The 17561-nt window shown below is 49.6% G+C and overlaps 2 protein-coding genes across 3 annotated transcripts; one reads left to right on the plus strand and one right to left on the minus strand.

Annotated features, from left to right (window-relative positions):
- Positions 1–78: 78 nt before the first annotated feature.
- On the plus strand, positions 79–1233 carry C22H1orf74 (chromosome 22 C1orf74 homolog). The gene has a single exon (XM_076358079.1). It carries the CDS (start codon positions 79–81, stop codon positions 910–912), a length of 834 nt encoding a protein of 277 aa, XP_076214194.1. The 3' UTR covers positions 913–1233.
- A 13-nt stretch (positions 1234–1246) lies between these two features.
- On the minus strand, positions 1247–17520 carry TRAF3IP3 (TRAF3 interacting protein 3). Of its 2 annotated transcripts, XM_076358076.1 has the most exons (16): positions 17437–17520; positions 14250–14611; positions 12856–12958; positions 12250–12307; positions 12012–12036; positions 11562–11591; positions 11195–11290; positions 7107–7178; positions 6700–6840; positions 5825–5962; positions 5437–5572; positions 4620–4682; positions 4481–4540; positions 3793–3944; positions 2300–2413; positions 1247–2119 (listed from the first exon to the last, which is right to left on the minus strand). In XM_076358076.1, the coding sequence occupies exons 2-16, from the start codon at positions 14544–14546 to the stop codon at positions 2036–2038; spliced, it is 1569 nt and encodes a 522-aa protein (XP_076214191.1). In that variant the 5' UTR covers positions 14547–14611; positions 17437–17520; the 3' UTR covers positions 1247–2035. The 2 variants fall into 2 exon arrangements, with proteins under 2 accessions (XP_076214191.1, XP_076214192.1); XM_076358077.1 differs by lacking the exon at positions 2300–2413.
- Between the last annotated feature and the right edge of the window lie 41 nt (positions 17521–17561).

Below are 17561 nucleotides of genomic sequence, written 5' to 3' on the forward strand. Positions count from 1 at the left end.
GCCACCGCCCACGCTAGCGCCGAGGCCGACCCGGAAGCGGTGGGCCCGGCGGTGGCTTCTCCTCGGCTCGCCGCGGCGATGGGCCCGGCGGCCGGGGCGGAGGGCCCGGCGGGCAGCGCCCTGTCGGCGCCGCGGCTGGTGGCGGCGGCGCGGGAGGAGCTGGGGGCCGGGCGGCGGTGGCGGTTGCCGGCGGCCCGTGCCCTGCAGCTAGCCGGGGAGGTGCTGGCGGTGGCGGCGGGGCTGAAGCCGGCCCTGCTGTACGACTGCGGCGCGGCGGGCCCCGCCGAGCTGCGGCGGTACCTGGCCCGGCTGAGGGAGGCCGGGCTGGCCCCGCGCCGCCTCCACTTGCTGGGCGCGGAGGGCTCGGCCCTGCTGCTGCACCCGGGGCTCGCCCGGCGGAGGCTGGCGGCCGTGCTGCGCGCCCGCCCCGCGCCCTTCATGGATGTCTCGGCGGGGCGGCAGTGCCCGGCTCTCTGCGGGCCAGCGGAGGCCGAGTCCATCAGGGGCCACCTCGCCACCCTCCTTGCCCACCTAGGGGCCGCCGAGGCCGCCGCCACCAGCCCCGTGTCCTCCAGCGAGGTTGTCCCCGCGGGCTGGAACCTTTGCACCATCGTCGGGGTGTTGCTGGGCTACCCGGCGGTGTACACCTTCTCCGTGGAGGAGGGCGCTGAGAACTGCCTGGCGCTGACACCGCTGAGGGTGTTCACAGTCCAGGCCTCCTGCCCCAGGATAAGGGACGGTCTCAGGGTCCAGATCTACTCCTTCAGCATCCCGGAGAGCCTCTGCGCGGAGCTGAAGGAGGTGCTGGACGCCTGGTGCGATGAGCTGAAGGAGGCCTTCAGTGTGCAGAATGACTTTGTAGATCTCCGCATTTTGAGCGAGGTGGTGTCTCTTCCAGCGGTTGCCTTGTAAAACACAAACTCAGACTTTTTGGCCTATTTCTCACTTGCATCAGGGACTGAAGCAAGAGATCCGGTTCCTGTACATGCAGCCCACTGAGGCTCTCAGGAGGTCTGTGAGCAACAAAGGCTGAAAATTGACGATCTCGTGCCCCCGGCCTCATAGGCCAGTTGCAAATCAAATACCTGTACTTCCCAGAAGACCAGTGTGTGGATGTACGCTCTCGCAGCTGGTCTGCAGCCTCCATCCGGACTACGGAGTGTGCCCTGTAAAGTCAGGGTATATTTATTTGCTGCGAACAGCTGAGGATTAATAAAAAATTTGAACACCACAGTATTTTGAATTTGTGAAGTTTATTGTAGGCTCCGTATCACATTTATTACTCATGCGAGGTGGTGTCATGCACCGCCTCATAGCTGAGCCTGCGCTTGAGCGAGGGGTAAGTGCTACTGTAAAACCTGCGTAGTGCAGCTCTGAAAGGGGCTTAAAACCCCTGTCTCTGTCAAATTAATGTGGTGCTGGCAGTGAAAGGGAAGTGGACGTGGCTGTGGGGATGCTTGGCCATGAGACAGGCTCAAAAAGCGGTGGGCCGAACTGGGCCCGATGGGCGGGAGGTGGGAAAATTGCTCAGGACAGGCAGTGCATGGGGGGAGTAGGAGGGGACGGTGCTAAAAAGCCTCCTTGAGCTGGGTTTCTTTGTCCAGGTATCAGTAGAGGTGGTCCAGGGTCGAATGCCTGCCATCTAGGGAGGCAATAAATAAAGGAAGAGAATTTTGTAGTCCTCTCAGCCACCGGCCATGAAAACCAGGGAGGCTGGACCCCAAGGGCACAGGATGCCCCTTCCCTCCTGCCCTGCACGAGCCGTGGGAGTGGTGGTTGGAGTGGCTTTGTCCCTCAGTGCCGCGGGGACTGGGCAGCACAACCTTCAGCTGACACAGAATAACCAAAGCGGCCAAGGGAAGGAGTGATCTCCCAGCGTTTATTGGAGCCACGGCAGTTTGGAGTGAGACCAGCTCAGGATATGAACCAAACAGGCAAGTGCAAAACAGCAGACGGTGCACTGCGGTGAGAGCGCGTTGCTGTTGGTGAAGCAGAAGTCGGCTCCTGCAGTGAGACTGGTCATCGAGAAGGTCCTTCATGGTCTGTAACTTGCGAGGAAGGTGGCTATGGCCATTGCTATCACTGCCACCAGGAGAGGGATCCAGTGACTGCGCTGTCTCTGCAAAGAGAAGGAAGTGTTTCTAGTAAATTGGTGGGGAAAAGAAACTTCTCATCTCATCCCTAGCAAACATGTCATTCATCTTTCCGCACTGCACAAATAAATGGGGGAATTTTTCCCAGACCGATCTGCAGCCTCGGTCCGAAAGCACTGGGAGTCAGGGCGAAGAATGCCTCCCACCTTTGCCTGCTTGCTCTGGAAGTGGTTGAGCTCGTCCCGGCACTGGCGCAGCCTGGTCAGGCAGGAGCGGTACTCCTCGCTCAGGGCCTCCAGCTCCGAGCGCAGCTCCGTGCACTGCAAGCAGAGCGAGGGGCCGTTAGCAGGAGGGATCCCCTCACTCTTGTACATGCCGAGAGTGGCAGGGCTCCCGCAGCGGCTGCAGCGCTTTGCCCATGCACGGGCACTGCAGTGGCGGGGGATTTTCACTTCTGCTACCTGTATGCCCATATATACCTATAGGGGACAGAGTAGATCTCAGTGTTACCAGGAAAGTGGTGATAGAGGCAATGCCCGGTCGGTTACCATCCCGTGACCTGCTTGGCTTTGCTGCCATCTTTCACATCACATGGGAGAAAGAAGCAATAGTTATTTTTATGACCACAGAAGCGTGCAGGTCAGGAAGAAGACATGGAGTGCAAACTCGTGGCAGGGTTTGCCTCTCATTCTGAAATTCAGTCTGCATTTCACTGACTGTGAGAGCAGTTGCAGAGTCCTTTAAACCCTCTGAAACATGGAGCACACAGGACAGGTGCCTTTGTTGCATTGTGCAACCCCAAAACCCAGGGAGCGTCTTTGGTCCAAACGGCCACACAGCGCGAGACCCGGCTGCCTTCCCGGTGAGCGGTGCGTTAGCAGCAGCTGTGGAAGGAGGCTGCTTGCACCGAGAGGCTGCAAGAGCTGCCGCGGGGGCAGCTGGGCCCCCCCAGCTGTTCCCTTTTGCTGTGATTGTGCTTTACAAAACCCTTCCCCAGGTGATGCTGGGTGATGCCTGGTGCTGCACTCACCAGCGTGGGTCAGTAGGACAAGCTCTTCTTCTGCGTGGCTCTAAGCTCTGCTACAGTAAGTTATAAATTCTTTCTTATAAATCCTTGCTATGTGAGTACTGCTGTAAGAACTATGGGGCTGTTGGCTGGCAGAGGACATGGCACAGTTTGTGCTACCAGTCTTGTGTCCTCAAACAGTCTTTTAGATGGGAAAGTGCATGTAAGGGGTCAGAAAGCTTTGAAGTTTTTTGCAGCCCAGTTGTAAGGGCATTGCTTTTGTTAGCAGACCCTTCCTGTTATTTGCAAGCCTTTCTTCCTCCTCTCCTTCCTTTGCGCTCGGGGCTTCAGCTCTTAAAGTGTGGCTTTGGCTTTTCCCTGTGAGACTGTTGAGACTCTCTTGTCTGTGAGAGCAGAAATAGGTTTGTATGGAGAGGCCTCTGCTGCTACAGCCCCGGGCGCCAGGCTGCTGGTGCCCTGCCTTTGCAGGTGGACACTGCATCTGGGGTTTAGCTGAGGCTGGTATCAGGATAAAAATTCAGCAGAAATAATCCTTACAGGAGATACCAAGCTCAGGTTACTTCCATGAGCTTTGGTGCGTTGTGTTGTGCTGCTGCTGCTGGAGCACTAACACCAGCAGCTCGCCCCCCAGAAGGGAACTTGGTCCCTGCCATGATTCAGTGACTGCCTCACCTCGTTCTCCTTTGCTGTAAGCTGGGATGTCCTTTTCTGCATCTCATCCTTCAGACTTTCTTCTCCCTCCTCCTCCTCGGGGTGCTCTAACAGAGCATTTTGTTTTTCCTTGGCAGGAGTGAGAGGTGGGGTCTGTGTGGTGAAAACCTGGTCTAGAAAACAGTCAGGCTTCTGATGAGAAACAGGTGTAGGCTTTCAGTTTGCTTTAGATCTTGTTTACTCAGTGCAGTTTAAAGATAATATTTGTGTGCTGTGCACACAGCAGAGGACACAGGAGCTGAGTTAGTTATGGGCCTGCCTCTGCTGTAGCTACAAGTTAATCCTCTTTAGAGGAATATTTATAATTAGTTGCCAGAAATGGAAGGGAGGGAGAGTTAAAATGCCTTTTATTACTTTTTTTTCAAGTACAACTGTAGCTGCAATTATAAACTGGAATGTATTTTGCTTGGGAAAGAAATGGCATAGCCACTGAAGTAGAATTTGCAATGAAATCCATTTATTTTTTAAAGTGTTTGCCATCATAAATACACTTACATTTAATGTTAACTAGCAAAATATAATAACTCGCTTTGTGCAGCTTTAAAGTAATCCTTTATTCTAAACCACTGTAGACTTCTCTTAGAGTCAGGTCTAACATTCCCGTATCCAGTGAGAGGAGTGCTAGGTGGGAGTTACAAAGTTTGCTGACCTTTCCTTTGCACTGTCACCTCCTGGGTCTTCTGTTGGTTGGTCTGGTTCTGTATCAAGTCTGTGAACATGAAAAGCCGCTGTTATCGTCCACAGCGCTGCCGCAGCTCTCTTACTTTGCACTTCTTTGTGTTACTTACTGTGCAAATGGCTGATTGTTGCCTCCAGCGTTACCTTCTGATTTTGTTCTTTTTGCAACTTATCTGAAATAATGATAAGAAGAAAATCAATGTTGATGTAAGTCTCTGTATCTTTACGCGAGGATGGCAACTTTCCCTTTCTCCACATGTGTTAAGTGGCGTGGATATTGTTGGCTACACTCAACTTTCTTCTCTGAAGATCAGATATTGAGCTGTTAACTGCCCTTTCAGTTTTGGTAGCTTTTTCTAGTGTGCCTTACATTCTATTAATTTATGGTTTATTTTAAAGCTGTTTGTGTGAGACCTGTTATGAAAATAGAACTGCCACCTATTTACTCTTCCTTAATTGTGTTTTAAAATAGCCATAAGAGTGATGTGTGAGTTTCCTTGCCTCTATCTGAATTGGTACTTGAAGGTGCTATTAGCATATCCACCACCATGCAGCAGCACCTCAGACAGTAATGGGCGATGCCCGCCACCTGTGTGGGCTTGCATTGCTGTGTTCGATGGGTCTGACAAGGATGCAAAGGTCCTCGTCAAAGCTGAGGACTCATCTTTTGATTTTCTTTTTTTTCCCCCAAGTCTCTCATTCCATCCTTTCTTCTAGAAAAGTCATTTCAATTCTCTGAAGTCCTTTAATCTGGTTGGAAAAGACTTTAGGGGCCCTTTGGAAACCAGAGGCTCTCTCGGCAAGCGTGGAGAGTCTTTTGCATGTGTGTGTGCTTGGCTTTAAGGACCAGGATTTTAAGACTATTTTCCTTATATCCTCTGTTCATTTGAAGGACAGACGCCCCCACCATTCCCCCGCACACGATACCTTCGATGGCGCTGATGTGCTCTGCCTTCAGGTTGTTGTCCTCCTGCAAGGCGCTGGCTCGCTGGTGGAGCGTGGCGTGCTCGCTCTGCAGGCTGTGCAGGGCCTGGTGGAGCTGCTCGTTCTGTGCGTCTGCTCGCTGGGGGCAAGAAGAGCCCCGGCATCAGCCCAGCCCTGGCACCATGCCGTGGGCAGCCTGTGAGCACGCAGCGTCGGCCAGCTTTCTGGCAATGAAAGGCAGCCCCGAGCTGAGAACTAGGTTGCAGGTGTAACTGCTGTGCTTCCTTGAACAGGATTTATTATACAGTGATCTCAACCCAGGGGCTTCCCTGCTTGCAAATTGGAAAACACGAGCTCCCATGGATGCTGTTCCTGCGGAGAACTAACGTACCTGCAGTTCGCTTTGCAAAATGTGGAAGCTGTTCTCGAGCTCAGTGTGCGCTGTGGTCATCTTGGTCAATTCAGCTTTGAGTGTGGTATAGTGCTCTTTCCAGAAAGCAAGGTCCTCTCTTGTCGCTGCCAGGCTTCTCTGTGGAGGAGACAAGGACCCAAGGGTGGGCTGTGACCCACCACCCGGCAGGACTGTGCCAGGCTGCCCTGAACAGCATCCATGGGCACTCACGTCAGCTGGCCTGTGCATGGGGCTGGGGCAGCGCTGCCTCCTCCTGCGTCAGGGTTATAATAACCTGTGTGGGTCTGATGCCATCTGATGGACAGAGCAAACACGGGCAGAGGGTTGGCTGTGGAACCCGAGTTCCTCTGCTGCCGGGAGGATTTAGAAGCATGGTAGTATTTGGGATAAGACTGATTTGTTTTTGTGAAAATACCAGTTATCCTGTGGGTCAAAGCAAATCGCTACCTCTTGGGGAAAACCCATTTTCATATAAAAGAGGAACTCCAGAAAAAGTGTCTCTGGAGACCTCGTGGCCTGGATGTCGCTGTGTGTGGCTGTTGCTCTGTGCATGCAGAGAAGGGAATGGGAAGAAGGGACGGTAGAGGAGAAGGGATTACATTTAAAACTGCCATACACAGTTGGGGAAACATACTGCTGTGCTGTTTTTAATAACCTGATGTATGGCTCACAAAATGAGCACAGGTTGCCACAAAGCTGCTTTGGACTTTGCTTGGTAGCTAAAAAAAAAAAAAGATATTTTTGCATCTTTGTTACTGATGGTAAGCTAGTCATTGCCTTTCCCTGAAACGTGGGGGCTCTTTGTCACAGTTGGACTAGATTAAAGCAAAGCATGTGTAAAACATGTTGCTTACTTGAGAGTTTTGTAGCTGCTGCTCTGTTTGGAGTTTGTCCTCCAGCATCTTCTGAAGAGCCTCTTTTGCCTTCTGCTCATAGGTCTGCTTCTGGTCTTCCATCTCTATCAGGATCTTCTTCACGCACTCCTTTGAGTAGCTCTTCAAAGGAAGAATTAAAGTGCTTGAAGGGTCTTCTCTGACATATTCCTAATCTTGCTAAGCCTGAATATTAGCAAATCCAGAGTGTGTAAATGCTACTGCTAATTTGCTGTGAAGCATTGCTTCAGCAAAAAGGAAAAATTGTTTTCAGATCCATATCTAATCAGATTGCTCTAGAAACTGAGACCCGACCTAATTACGTGGTTCGGTATTTTGTTTTCATGCCTTTCTTCACCCATGTTTGTTTCTCAGCAATCAGACATTACCTGGGTGCAGGCCTGCAGCTGATTTTCAAGTGCCCTTAGTTTACACTTCAGTTTATCTTCATTCAGCTGACCCTGGGGAAAAAAACAATTGAACTGATGTGTGGAATCATGAACTACACAATATGCCCCCAATGTTTTGTTAGCTTCTGTTTTGATTCACTTTCTCCCTTTTCTTCATCTGTAATATTGTGCCTAAATTTGGTCAAAGTCTTTTCAATGCTCACAGAGTTCAAATAAGCCATTCACAATCTCAGAATAAATGGGATATGGGGGAAGACTCTTAACACGTTGAAAAACTCTCCTGAGGCAGTTCTACTGGTTACTGAGTGCAGGTACTTGCAGGGAGATGAGAAGTTAAGAGCAAGGAGATTTCAGGTTAGTCTGGATGGGTCTGGCAGAAGCATAGCTGCCGCCTGTGCCTGCGCACAGCCCTGTTCCCTGGCTGACGGTTCCTCCCTGCAATGCTCCTTGCCTAAAGCTCCAGCTGGTACTAAGGTCTTGTCTTGCTGGTTCCCTTAGGAAATGGGTTGGGTCTGCATTGCAACACCTAGCAGCTGGGCAGGGGGATAAGAGGGCAACAGGGATGATTCATTTTCCTTATAATCTCCTGTCAGCGTTAGTCAGGCTTCTTTAGTTTTGTGAAACCAGACTGCATGCAAATTCAGATAAAATTTCTAGTAAAGAGATCACGTAGGCTGTTTTTCCACCACCACTACTGAGAACGCCTGTAACCGCTTTGCTTACTGCTGTTTGAAGTCAAGCCTCTGAAAAAGCAACTCCTTGATGTTACAGGAATAGCTGTTAGACCCAAGCAAAACCAGATTCTCTGGTGTCTTAGCACTGTTTAAATTTGCACAAAAGTAAGTTTACAGTCCCAAAGAATAAACCTTCCCAGTTGTTGGTACAAAATACTAAAGACTCTAGCCTCTTAGAAAGTAGGTGAAATTTTGAAAAGCATTTTTATATGTGAAATACTATGCCTAGTTTTCCTCTGCAGTTTATTTTAGTCTGCTGTCTGCAAAGGCCCACGTTAGAGGGTGGTGGTGTTATGGCCGTTGTGCACAGAGGTAAATGACTGTGCAAAGTACAAGGCAACAGAGCACCAGGCCCTTCCTACGCTTGAGAGCAGAAACGTGCTGGCAAACTCCTTTCATGGAGATGCAGCTTATAAATTGGCAAAAGAACATAAAGACTTCCCTAAATGGAATACCCTGTCTGTTAGGGCCGTTACCAGAACAGCATGGCAGCGAGGGGTGAGTAAGCATGTGCACATATATGGGAGGGTGTCAGAAATTATGCTTCTGACCAGAAAAGTTATGTGAGCATATCTTGGTCAAGCCCTTGTGTTGAAGATTATCTACGTGAAAGGGGCTGCTTTAAAAAAAAAAACCCAAAACCAAAACACCCCACCCCCCCAACTAAACAAAACAACAACAAAAAAACCCCCATAGCCGCTATCATCAGGTGGTGGTTGGTTTTCCTCTCTTCTGCAGTGTCTCTGGTGACACTGTTTGAACACCACCTGGGGATCCTTGCACTGTGCCTTGCTAGAGAGCCCAGAGGCACCTACTGAAAGCCAGGCAGAGGAGAGGATTTAGGGCTAAGATGTTCAAAATACACTGTCTTGCAAATACCATATTTGAATCCTCTGTAGCCCTCATCTTCAGAAAGTCTGATTACCTGAGACCTGAAAGTCTGAGGTTACCTGAACGGGCAGCTCCAAAAGCTTTTTCAAACTCTTCTGCATTTCTCTACTGCTGTCACTTTAACGTACTTACACAGCACTTAACTGTTTTTGGCTGACAGCTGTAGTGTTTTGGTTTTCCTGTGATCGGTGAATTCTTTGATAAGCCTTCCCTTAGTCATTTTAACTAGCTGGTTAAAGCAGTAATAATAAATGCTGTTTCTGGAAGGCTTCCAGTTTGCCCAGACACAATCTTTGCACTAGAAAAATGGGTCCATGTAGTAGTAGTAGTAATGCGCTGGAAATGGCAAAGATCTTAAACTCTGCAGAGCTGCAAGGTACCTCCAAAAGTCAGGCTCAACTTCAGAGGTCAGGAAGGGAAGAAAATATATTAAGGTAGCAATTTTCTTCTTAAAGAAGAGAACAGCTTGAAACTAATTACTCTTAATAATCATAACTGAGACTTGCTTAGCTTCCTTCATCTGGCAGCATTTTTGAATCAACTAAGCAAGTTTTACAACAGATGGGGGATTTAAGGTACAGACCTGTGGTAGGAAGGTGTCTCTAACCTAGAAGTAAAATTGTGGGAGGGGGAAGGAACCAAATGCTTTATCCCTTCAGTTTAACTACACCCTATCCTCCTGTGGAGTATTTGCTTGCTCCATCAAACCAGAAGCACCCACAAACACGAGCAGCATCTCAAAAATGACTCTCTGTCTGTTTCAAGAATCACTACCAGATCATTCAAGTGTATGCAATCACATTTCTTTGAGACCCAAAATATTGGAAAGGATTAAAAAAACCTCAGCAACAAGCATTTGGCATCTCACCTGGGCCTGGAAACGAGCAACCAACCATCAGTTTCCACGGCACAGCATTATTGTACAGGACCTGTCTGTACCTCCCTTTGCCAGCACCTCCCAGAGAAGCCCCTTGCCCCCCGTCTGCCCCCCTCCGCGCAGCTCCCAGGGGATCCCCTCCAAGCAGGCAGCATCTGCCTTGTTTGCCCCGTTGGCTCCAGTGCCAGCGGCGAGTTAATTTTTAGTCCAAATAAAGGCTGAATGCGAGAGGCAGCAGCAAAGTCTGTCTTCTGTAGCAGAGATAGCGAGAAGCAAAGTGCACCCACCTGTTTCTAAGCTGAGGTTTCATGGCTACTTCCTGCAGAGTGTGTCAGGGTGTTTTTTTCCTGCTCATATTATATTTGAAGAAGCAAGCGCAGGCGGAAGCTTCTAACCGCAGTACATCTAATACAAGTTTTTTACACCATCTCACCCAATCACTTTTCTGCCCCAACAGAACTTTCAAACTACTCTTTTAATGGCACAATGAACTGTAAACTTATATTTCATTTAATAATCCTATATAAAAAAACTTCATGTGTTACATAAAATGCATCACCTCAATTTTACCTCCTGAGAGCAAAAAAATGGGCCCTGGTTTTCAGCGCTGCCTGGAGGATTTTGTTTGAGCTGTGGGGAAATAGCTTGATGCAGGGCCACGATTCAGCAGAGCCCCTAAGGCTAAGCAGGTGTGCCAGAGCATCGTGGTATTGGGTCCCCTGACCTGTGTTTGGGGCCCAGAATACGTCCCCGAAAGGAACCGGGGCGGAGGATGTCCCCACGGGTCCTAGCGAGGAACAGACTGGGTGGCTGGGAGCTCGGCAGGAAGGCTGTGTGCACTGGGTGGGTTTTTTTTTTAGCCGTTGTGTTCCAGATTAAGAAACAGTCTGTCTTTTCTCCCATCTAATGTGGTGTTCACTGGCGCTTGGATGCACCAGTTTGGTGCATCTAAAATTTTTATTTTTTGGGGAAAAAAAAAAAAAAACTGGTTCAAAATATTTGAAACTCTTCTTGACTAGGAAAGAAAATTTGGTGGAAGATGGTTGTTTGGGTTCATTCAGTTTTTTTCCCCACTTGTACACTTCTGTTTGCTTTTTATTTAAGAAAAAGTGGGAAAGGCAAGTATTAAAAAAACAAACAAACAAAACCTTACAGAAGAAAAGTGTTTTACACTTCCTGTTGATCTGAAAGTAAAGTACATTTTGTAACAGTCTTTCGGGGGACAAAAGGGGAAAAACTTCAAGCAAAGTAGCCCCCTAACTTCTCAGTTTGTGTTCAACCGTCCCTAAGAAGAAAGGTGACAGCAAGGAGAGAGGCAGGGCAAGCAGCTACTTGCAGGTGAACAGTTCTGCATGATGTCTCGTCTGCTAGGTGACGGCGTTGCGTTTTAAACCTGTAACATCTCCATGCCTGTAAAGCACTGAAGCCAGGCAGAGCTAGAACTTAGCTCCGGGAAAGAAAGGGAGACCCGTGGGGTGCTCTTGCTTCTGCACACAAGCCCAGTCCTGCCGAGGCAAGACCTCCCCCCAGCCCAGCAGGAATCGCCTCGTGCAGCTCCCTGGTACCTGCCAGGATTTTTCTGATGCTTGCAGCAGCGTGGAGAAAAGCTCCTGCAAAATCACCATCTTCTGCTTGAGCAGCAGCTCGCGGTGTAGGGCCTCCTGCGGGGAAGGGGAGAACTGGTCAGCGGGGACCCCCAGAGCTGGTGGGGACAGCCCAGCTCCCCCCTCCAGCTCAGGGTCGGGGCTTCCCCCACTTGGGGCGTTTCAGTCAGGTCTTTGGGTTCAGTGGCTTGTCTGTAGGCTTTCTTGGCCACGTTAAAATTGGGTATGTAACACGTCTTTATTTAATAATAATTATAATCTAAAAAATATTGTTGTACTGACTGAAGACCTGCTTTCCCTGTGGGTACGTACAATATTTGGTACCTACCTTCAGGTAGTTGGACAGCTGCACCATTTCCTGAAAGGGAAAGGGCAAAAACAATAGGATTGTTTCAGTTTATAAACACTTTATGAACTGGCTACAAAATCCAAATATTTTAAAATAAAACTGAAGTTAACAGCCTGGCTCTGGGCGGAGGAGGACAGCCTGCTGGGCTTCGTTTGTTTGGCTTTTCCAGGGAAGTGAAAATGTTTTCTGCAGCAACTTACAGCATCGGAGTTATGGCATCTTTGCCATGTAGTGTATTAAATCGGGGCAGTTACTGAATGAGAACAGTAGATATCCATGGGACAGAAGTGCCTTTCTCTCCTATAGGAGCAGCATCATAATTTTTGAAACTACAGAAATTTAGCAAAAGTCCATATCCTGGTTAGAAATTCTAGGAACTTACTTCTTTTGCAGGAGTTCAAGGCTAGTTATTATCTGTGTTTCGCTTACCTTATTTAAAACTGCTATTCCACAACTAAAATAAAAAAGAAAGTGTGTTACTGAGGTGAGTGCGATGCAGGGGTCTGCAGCAACCCATGGCTCTGGACACCAGCCGCTCCCCACCAGCCCAAGCAGAGCAAAAGCTTGTGCTGAGGTGAAACTTGTTTGGGCTTGGGCGTCAGAGGCCACTGCCCTGCGGGTATCTGAATTACAGCCCAGGGAGGAAGGGAGGGGAGGACCGGCTTACTCTGTCTGCTGGCTCGAGTCTTTCACTCCTGCGCTTGGCTTTGTAAGGGTCTGGGTTCCTGTGAAAGCAAAGTGAAAGGATGTGACAGATTTCCCCCCCCCATCCCGTCCCAGGGGCCATGAAGTTCTTCTGTTTGAGTGTCCATCTCAGATGGCATTGCTTCTAGGATGGAGAGCAGTTGTTTAAGCAGCATCCAGTAACACAACTCAATAGGGACCAGAGGCAAAGAAGAGCCTGCTCTCAGATAGACAGAGAAGGGGAAGTTAAGTAATCCTACAGACTGGAGTCAGCCCCCAGATAATCTGGGGCACTTACAGGGTAGCCGTAGGGCAGAGCATCTGCTCAGCAGCACTGGTTGCTAAGCCATGGGCTGGGCTGGTTTATAGCTCCACAGGAAAAAAAATATTCTTAACACCTGCAGTCTGCAGGGAAAACTCAGACTGGGACGGTAAAACTTAAATCGCAGGCGTAGGGCTGCTGGCAAGGGAGCTTGGGTTAGAGGGGAGCTACCAGCTTACATCCCAAACTGCTCGATGGAGACTTAGAGGTGGGAGGGAAACGTCACAGCTGCTGTTATGCTGGAAAACCCAAGCATCCTTCACCTACCTCGGGTGTTCACAGAGGCACCTCGCCTGGGGACAGCTTCTGCCAAAATGCTGAGGCTGAGCAGGGAGTGTGCAGGGGGGAATGTGGGGCAGCTCCGTGGGTGCTGGAATGAGAGGGCAGCTTGAGTCAGCGTCCTTCCAAAATGGGCTGTGAGGAATGGAGGGGAAGGGGCTGTGGCTGGGTCAGGCTTTGTCCCTGCAGTGACTGGGTGAAGAGCATCAAGGACATGCCAAGAAACTATGGCAAATCCACAAGGATCTGCTGCTTTGGCTGCAGCAGCTCCAGAGCTCTGTGGGGAAGTGGGGAAAAACCTGCTGGTGTCTGGGGGGGTACACCAGAACAGGACAAGGAATGCCGCTCTCTGCCCTGAAGTGTCTTGAGATATTTTTGGAAAAGATGAGAACTTTTGGCGGCAGGGAGCTGGGTCCTGGCTTGGGTCTCTGCTACCATTTGGCTACCTTGGAGCAGAGGTACCTGTTCTGCACTGGCTTCCCCCCAGGGCTGAGGGAGCAGGGTGCTCGCCCACTGTCCCTCTGCCCCCTGCAGCCTCCCACCCCTTGTTACCTCTGCAAAAGCAAACAGAGGAAGGCACCGTGCATGGGCCATGTACGTGTAAATGCTTGTTCAAGATTCCTGCTGTCTAGCAGGTGATTAAACCTGGTGAACCAAATGGCAGTGGGAGGTAGGTAATTGCTCTGCATGCTCTCTGGCTGCAAAGGGATCTTGAGGGCATGCCTGTTTGACTCGTGTTTGACTGTCTCTGCTCATATAGGTTTGTGAAGCCCCCAGGATGAACTCACAACGTACCAGGGGAATTGTTCATTTTGCACGGGATAAAAGTTTAGAAGGAAATCTGTTTGGCTCTCAGATTGAGGTGTTTTGCATTGCATCTTTCTATAGATTTATTCAAGGCAGTGAGCCCTCTGGGTTGCTGTTAGCTGTGCAGCACAGGGTAGGTAATGAGTATCAGGGAGTCTCCTAATTCCTGCACCCTTCCTGCTAACAGCGAAGGTGATGGAGGGAAGGCATGTGTTTAGAGCTCAGTTTTCAAGGGCAAAAATAATTTCTGTAAGTGCAGAACTGCAATCTAGCAGCTAGGATGTGGGGTTGTACTTGGAGGAATGGCAGAAAATCTCTGTCTGGTTCAAGGTTAGCAAAGTTCAGGGTTTTGAAAATGGGAGAGGAGCACACTGGGAGGGAGGTGACAGCGTTTATCCGTGCCTGACTGCAGTTCATAAGGAAATGCACGTTTTTGTCGGTGCATTCTCACTTTTTGTCTGTACTTTGATTTGGATCCCGATGCTGTCGCGATCGGTGGACAGGCTGCCAGTGCTTTAGTGGGTGCTAGCTGGAGCAGGCAGAGCATTGACCTGCGCTCCGGGGGCTGATGTTACCTGAAGCAGGACGGGTGGTCTCGGTTCCACCCACGAGGAGGGGTCTGGGGGTATGCGTGCTTCAGGCTTCTGTCCTGGCAGTGTCCTTCCAGCATCGCTCACCAGGTTTCTCCTCCTCAGAAACTCCCTTTGCCGGGGGCTCTGCGGCGGCTCCTCCGTTCTCCGCCTGAGGCGGCGGCAGGTCGTCACGTTGTTTCGGTGCCGCAGGTTCTCCCGTGTCTCGTGCCGCCGCTCACACTTCTCATCGTAGCTCTCGTGCCAGTGCCGTGGCCGTGCCTTCTCGGGCTGGCTGATCATGCTGGGTGCAGCTCTGCTGGTCTGTGACTGCCCTGTCCGCTCTAGGGTCCTCTGTCCTGATGAAACTGAGGGAAAAGACATGATTTGGGTGAAAACTAATTATTTCTGAGATTAAATGCATGTGAGGTATTGGATGCTGATTCTGAAGTCCTCATACAATGGATGCAAGCAGTGTTCCTGGAGAAATCTGTCCGTGAACTCATACATGTTGGCTATGTAAAACACACTGTGCTGTTCTTGCTCCTCTGTTGGACGGTGCTGACCCAGGGGATGCCAGAAACAGAATTTCAAACAATTAACGCAGCCTCATGAAGTTGGCTTTGCTACCAAGTAATGATGCTTCCACTGCTTCCTCTGGGAGAATTGCTTTCCTGATAAAATAAAATCCCTCTGTTATTCAGACTAATTCTTTGGTGCACGCTCTTGTAGCTCTTTAGCCAACCTAAAGAAAATGATGAAAATGCAAGAAGAGCAATAGCTGCTATTCCTTCAGTAAACTTCTTTAAATATGCATTTCTTTTGCCAATTTTTTTTGATAGATCCAAATATAGTGTGGATATAGCTGTTGTGTGACTTACTCTTCAAGCAGTTGCATTATATTTCTCAGTGTGGCTGTCTCTTTTGTGTGCACAGAGGTCTGGAGCAGTGAAAGTGTTGTAGGGTGTTTTTCAATGGAGTATCTGGCAAAGTCCCTGCGCACCTACTCTCTGAAGATCCCAGCTACTGAGTCCTGCTTTCTCTTACCTCCTTTTTGCCCCCTACCTCCCTCCCCAGTTCTCTGGCTCGGATGCTGTGTAACGCTTTGCCCTTTGCTTGTTCGCCTTCACTTGTCCTCCCAAAGCCTTCCTGGCTGCAGCCCTGGGTCTGTATGTTGCCAAGCTGCAACTTGGTTCCTTCATTGCAAATACACGTATAGTGGTTGATCGTTACGCTTTCAATGGTACCAGTTTGCTTCAGGCATGAATTCTACCTCTACCTCTGTTTGGGGATTTTGTGGCCCAAACAAGGCAGTGGCCTGGCCGAAGGAGGAGCTCCTCTGTTTCAGCACTATTGCACGGTCTACATGCGCACGCAGGGTGTAGATATGAAACCTCCTCCCTCCTGCTGACTTCTTTGCACAGTTGCAAGCCACCGGTGCATTGTTTTTTACTGGACTTCGGTCGTATTGAGTGTATTTGGGCCTTCGCCTCTGCATCAGCTAAAAAGAAAGCTGAGCAATAACTAAGCACAACTGCTGCTCCTCTGCCTTCCTCCCCTTGAGCAAAAGCTGCCTCCTCCTCTCCTGTCCCCTCGCCCCATCAGCAGTGAAGAGGCTCGTCATCCCCGTGCACATCCTGTGAATGTTGCTCGGAGGGTGCCTGGCCCCAGGGGGCTCAGCCTGGGAGCTGCTGTGTCTGGTGTGGGGCTTTTCTCATGTTTAGTAAATCATGTTAACGTAGGCAGGAGGGGAAAAAAGTAATTTTAGTCTCTGAAAATTCAGGTTAAATGTTCTTCAGTGTCAAACAAAACCACCAAAGCTTCATTTGTCTCATTCTGTCTCAAGCAATTAGGAAGTTGTTGAGTCTAATGGGAAAAAAAAAAAAAGGGAACAAGTAAACCCCATTTACATATAGAATATTTCCATGCTTTTTAGTCTGCATTAATATCTGCTCTGTAATTCTTTTTATTGTCCTTATGCTAGCTGTGGCATACCCAAAGCTTGTTGCTACTGCCATCTTTTCATTGTAGGGGCTTCCTTTGGAAGGAGAGCGGCTCTTCTGAGGTGGTCAGCTCTTGCTCTGGGCAGGGAAGGTGCCTGCAAATCCGCAGCCAGGACACTGCTCCCAACGCTGAGCCCACGTGGGATGCGGGCTTCAGACACCCCTGAAGTACAGCACTTGCTTATGTGCTTTTATTCATTTTTATTTGAATATTCTCTTCTTTGAATAGCTTATGAAGCATCTCTAATTTTAGCTTAAATTTTCTGAATGATCCCAATGGTGTTTCACTATTCAGGTGTTTCTTATTGGGATATGCTTTCAGCTGGAGGAATCTGGGGGTACAAAAGGCTGAGCAGGTTATTCCTATGCAGCTTTCATGTCCGTACCATAACAATCCTGCTGTGCTCACCCAGGGCTTTTCCTCTCGGTGCTTGCACACATGCTTTCCCTGGCCCAGCAGGCAAGGCAAGGTCTGGCCAACAGCTTTGCACACAGAAACACAAGGTGGGCGTACGCCAGCGCCCCGCAATGCGCTGCCTTGAAGCTGGGTATGAACTCCATAGCTTGGGACAAAGTGTGTATCTACAGCCAAACCTGCTCTGAACTCTTCAGGACACTTTAAAAGCATTTTTCAACTAATTTTTCTTGATTTTTAGAAATGACCCAATTGCATGTTGAATCCGGGCCTCGGATGTCCTGCTCTGTCCCCGCTCTTCCAGTCAGGAATAGCTCAGCCCCTCTCCCACCTGTGCTGCCTTTGGGCTGCCCAGGCTGTCACCGTGCATCCCAACAACAGCTCTTAATATCCTCGGTTAACCAAAAATGCACTTTAAAGCAAGGTAAAGCTTAAAGAAATACACGGTCCATTACTCACCCCATGCTGAGCAAACTGTTGTGGCCTTCTTGACAAGCTAATACTCTATTTCCTCCTTCTGTTACCCCCAAATTACCCTCTCTAATTAACAGACATGTCCTTTACTTTTGCTTTCCAAGCTGTTACGTTTCTTGCTTCAAGGGAAACAAAAAAAAAAAGTGCTTCTTGCTGGTTCATGTTACAGCCTCCCTGTGTCAATCGTGTAGGCTGAGAACGGGGTGAAAAAAGAGGAAAAAAGGTGCATGCCGCTGCCTTTAGCGTGGCAGCCTCCGCTCCCCTCCATCCCTCACTGGCCCCCGGTGCTGCGGACACTTACCTGGCCTGAGGGGTCCCGTCCTACCCCTCGACCGCCGTGGAGGAGCAGGGTGAGTGGGGGGTTATCAGGCGCGAACACGCTTCAACTGCCATCTTCATGCCAACCACCTCATTTTGCTGCTCTCG

This window comes from Aptenodytes patagonicus, chromosome 22 (genome assembly GCF_965638725.1).
Source record: "Aptenodytes patagonicus chromosome 22, bAptPat1.pri.cur, whole genome shotgun sequence".
Lineage (NCBI taxonomy): Eukaryota > Metazoa > Chordata > Aves > Sphenisciformes > Spheniscidae > Aptenodytes > Aptenodytes patagonicus.

Bases quoted from the DNA above. Each gene is read 5' to 3' on its own strand.
- C22H1orf74 (XM_076358079.1), top strand. From the start codon at position 79: ATGGGCCCGGCGGCCGGGGCGGAGGGCCCGGCGGGCAGCGCCCTGTCG.
- TRAF3IP3 (XM_076358076.1), bottom strand. From the start codon at position 14,546: ATGATCAGCCAGCCCGAGAAGGCACGGCCACGGCACTGGCACGAGAGC. The intron at 11,592-12,011 runs GTAAGCGAAACA...TTTCCCTTTCAG, and splicing joins GAATAGCAGTTTTAAATAAG to GAAATGGTGCAGCTGTCCAA. The intron at 3,945-4,480 runs GTCAGCAAACTT...ACTGTTTTCTAG, and splicing joins GGTGACAGTGCAAAGGAAAG to ACCAGGTTTTCACCACACAG.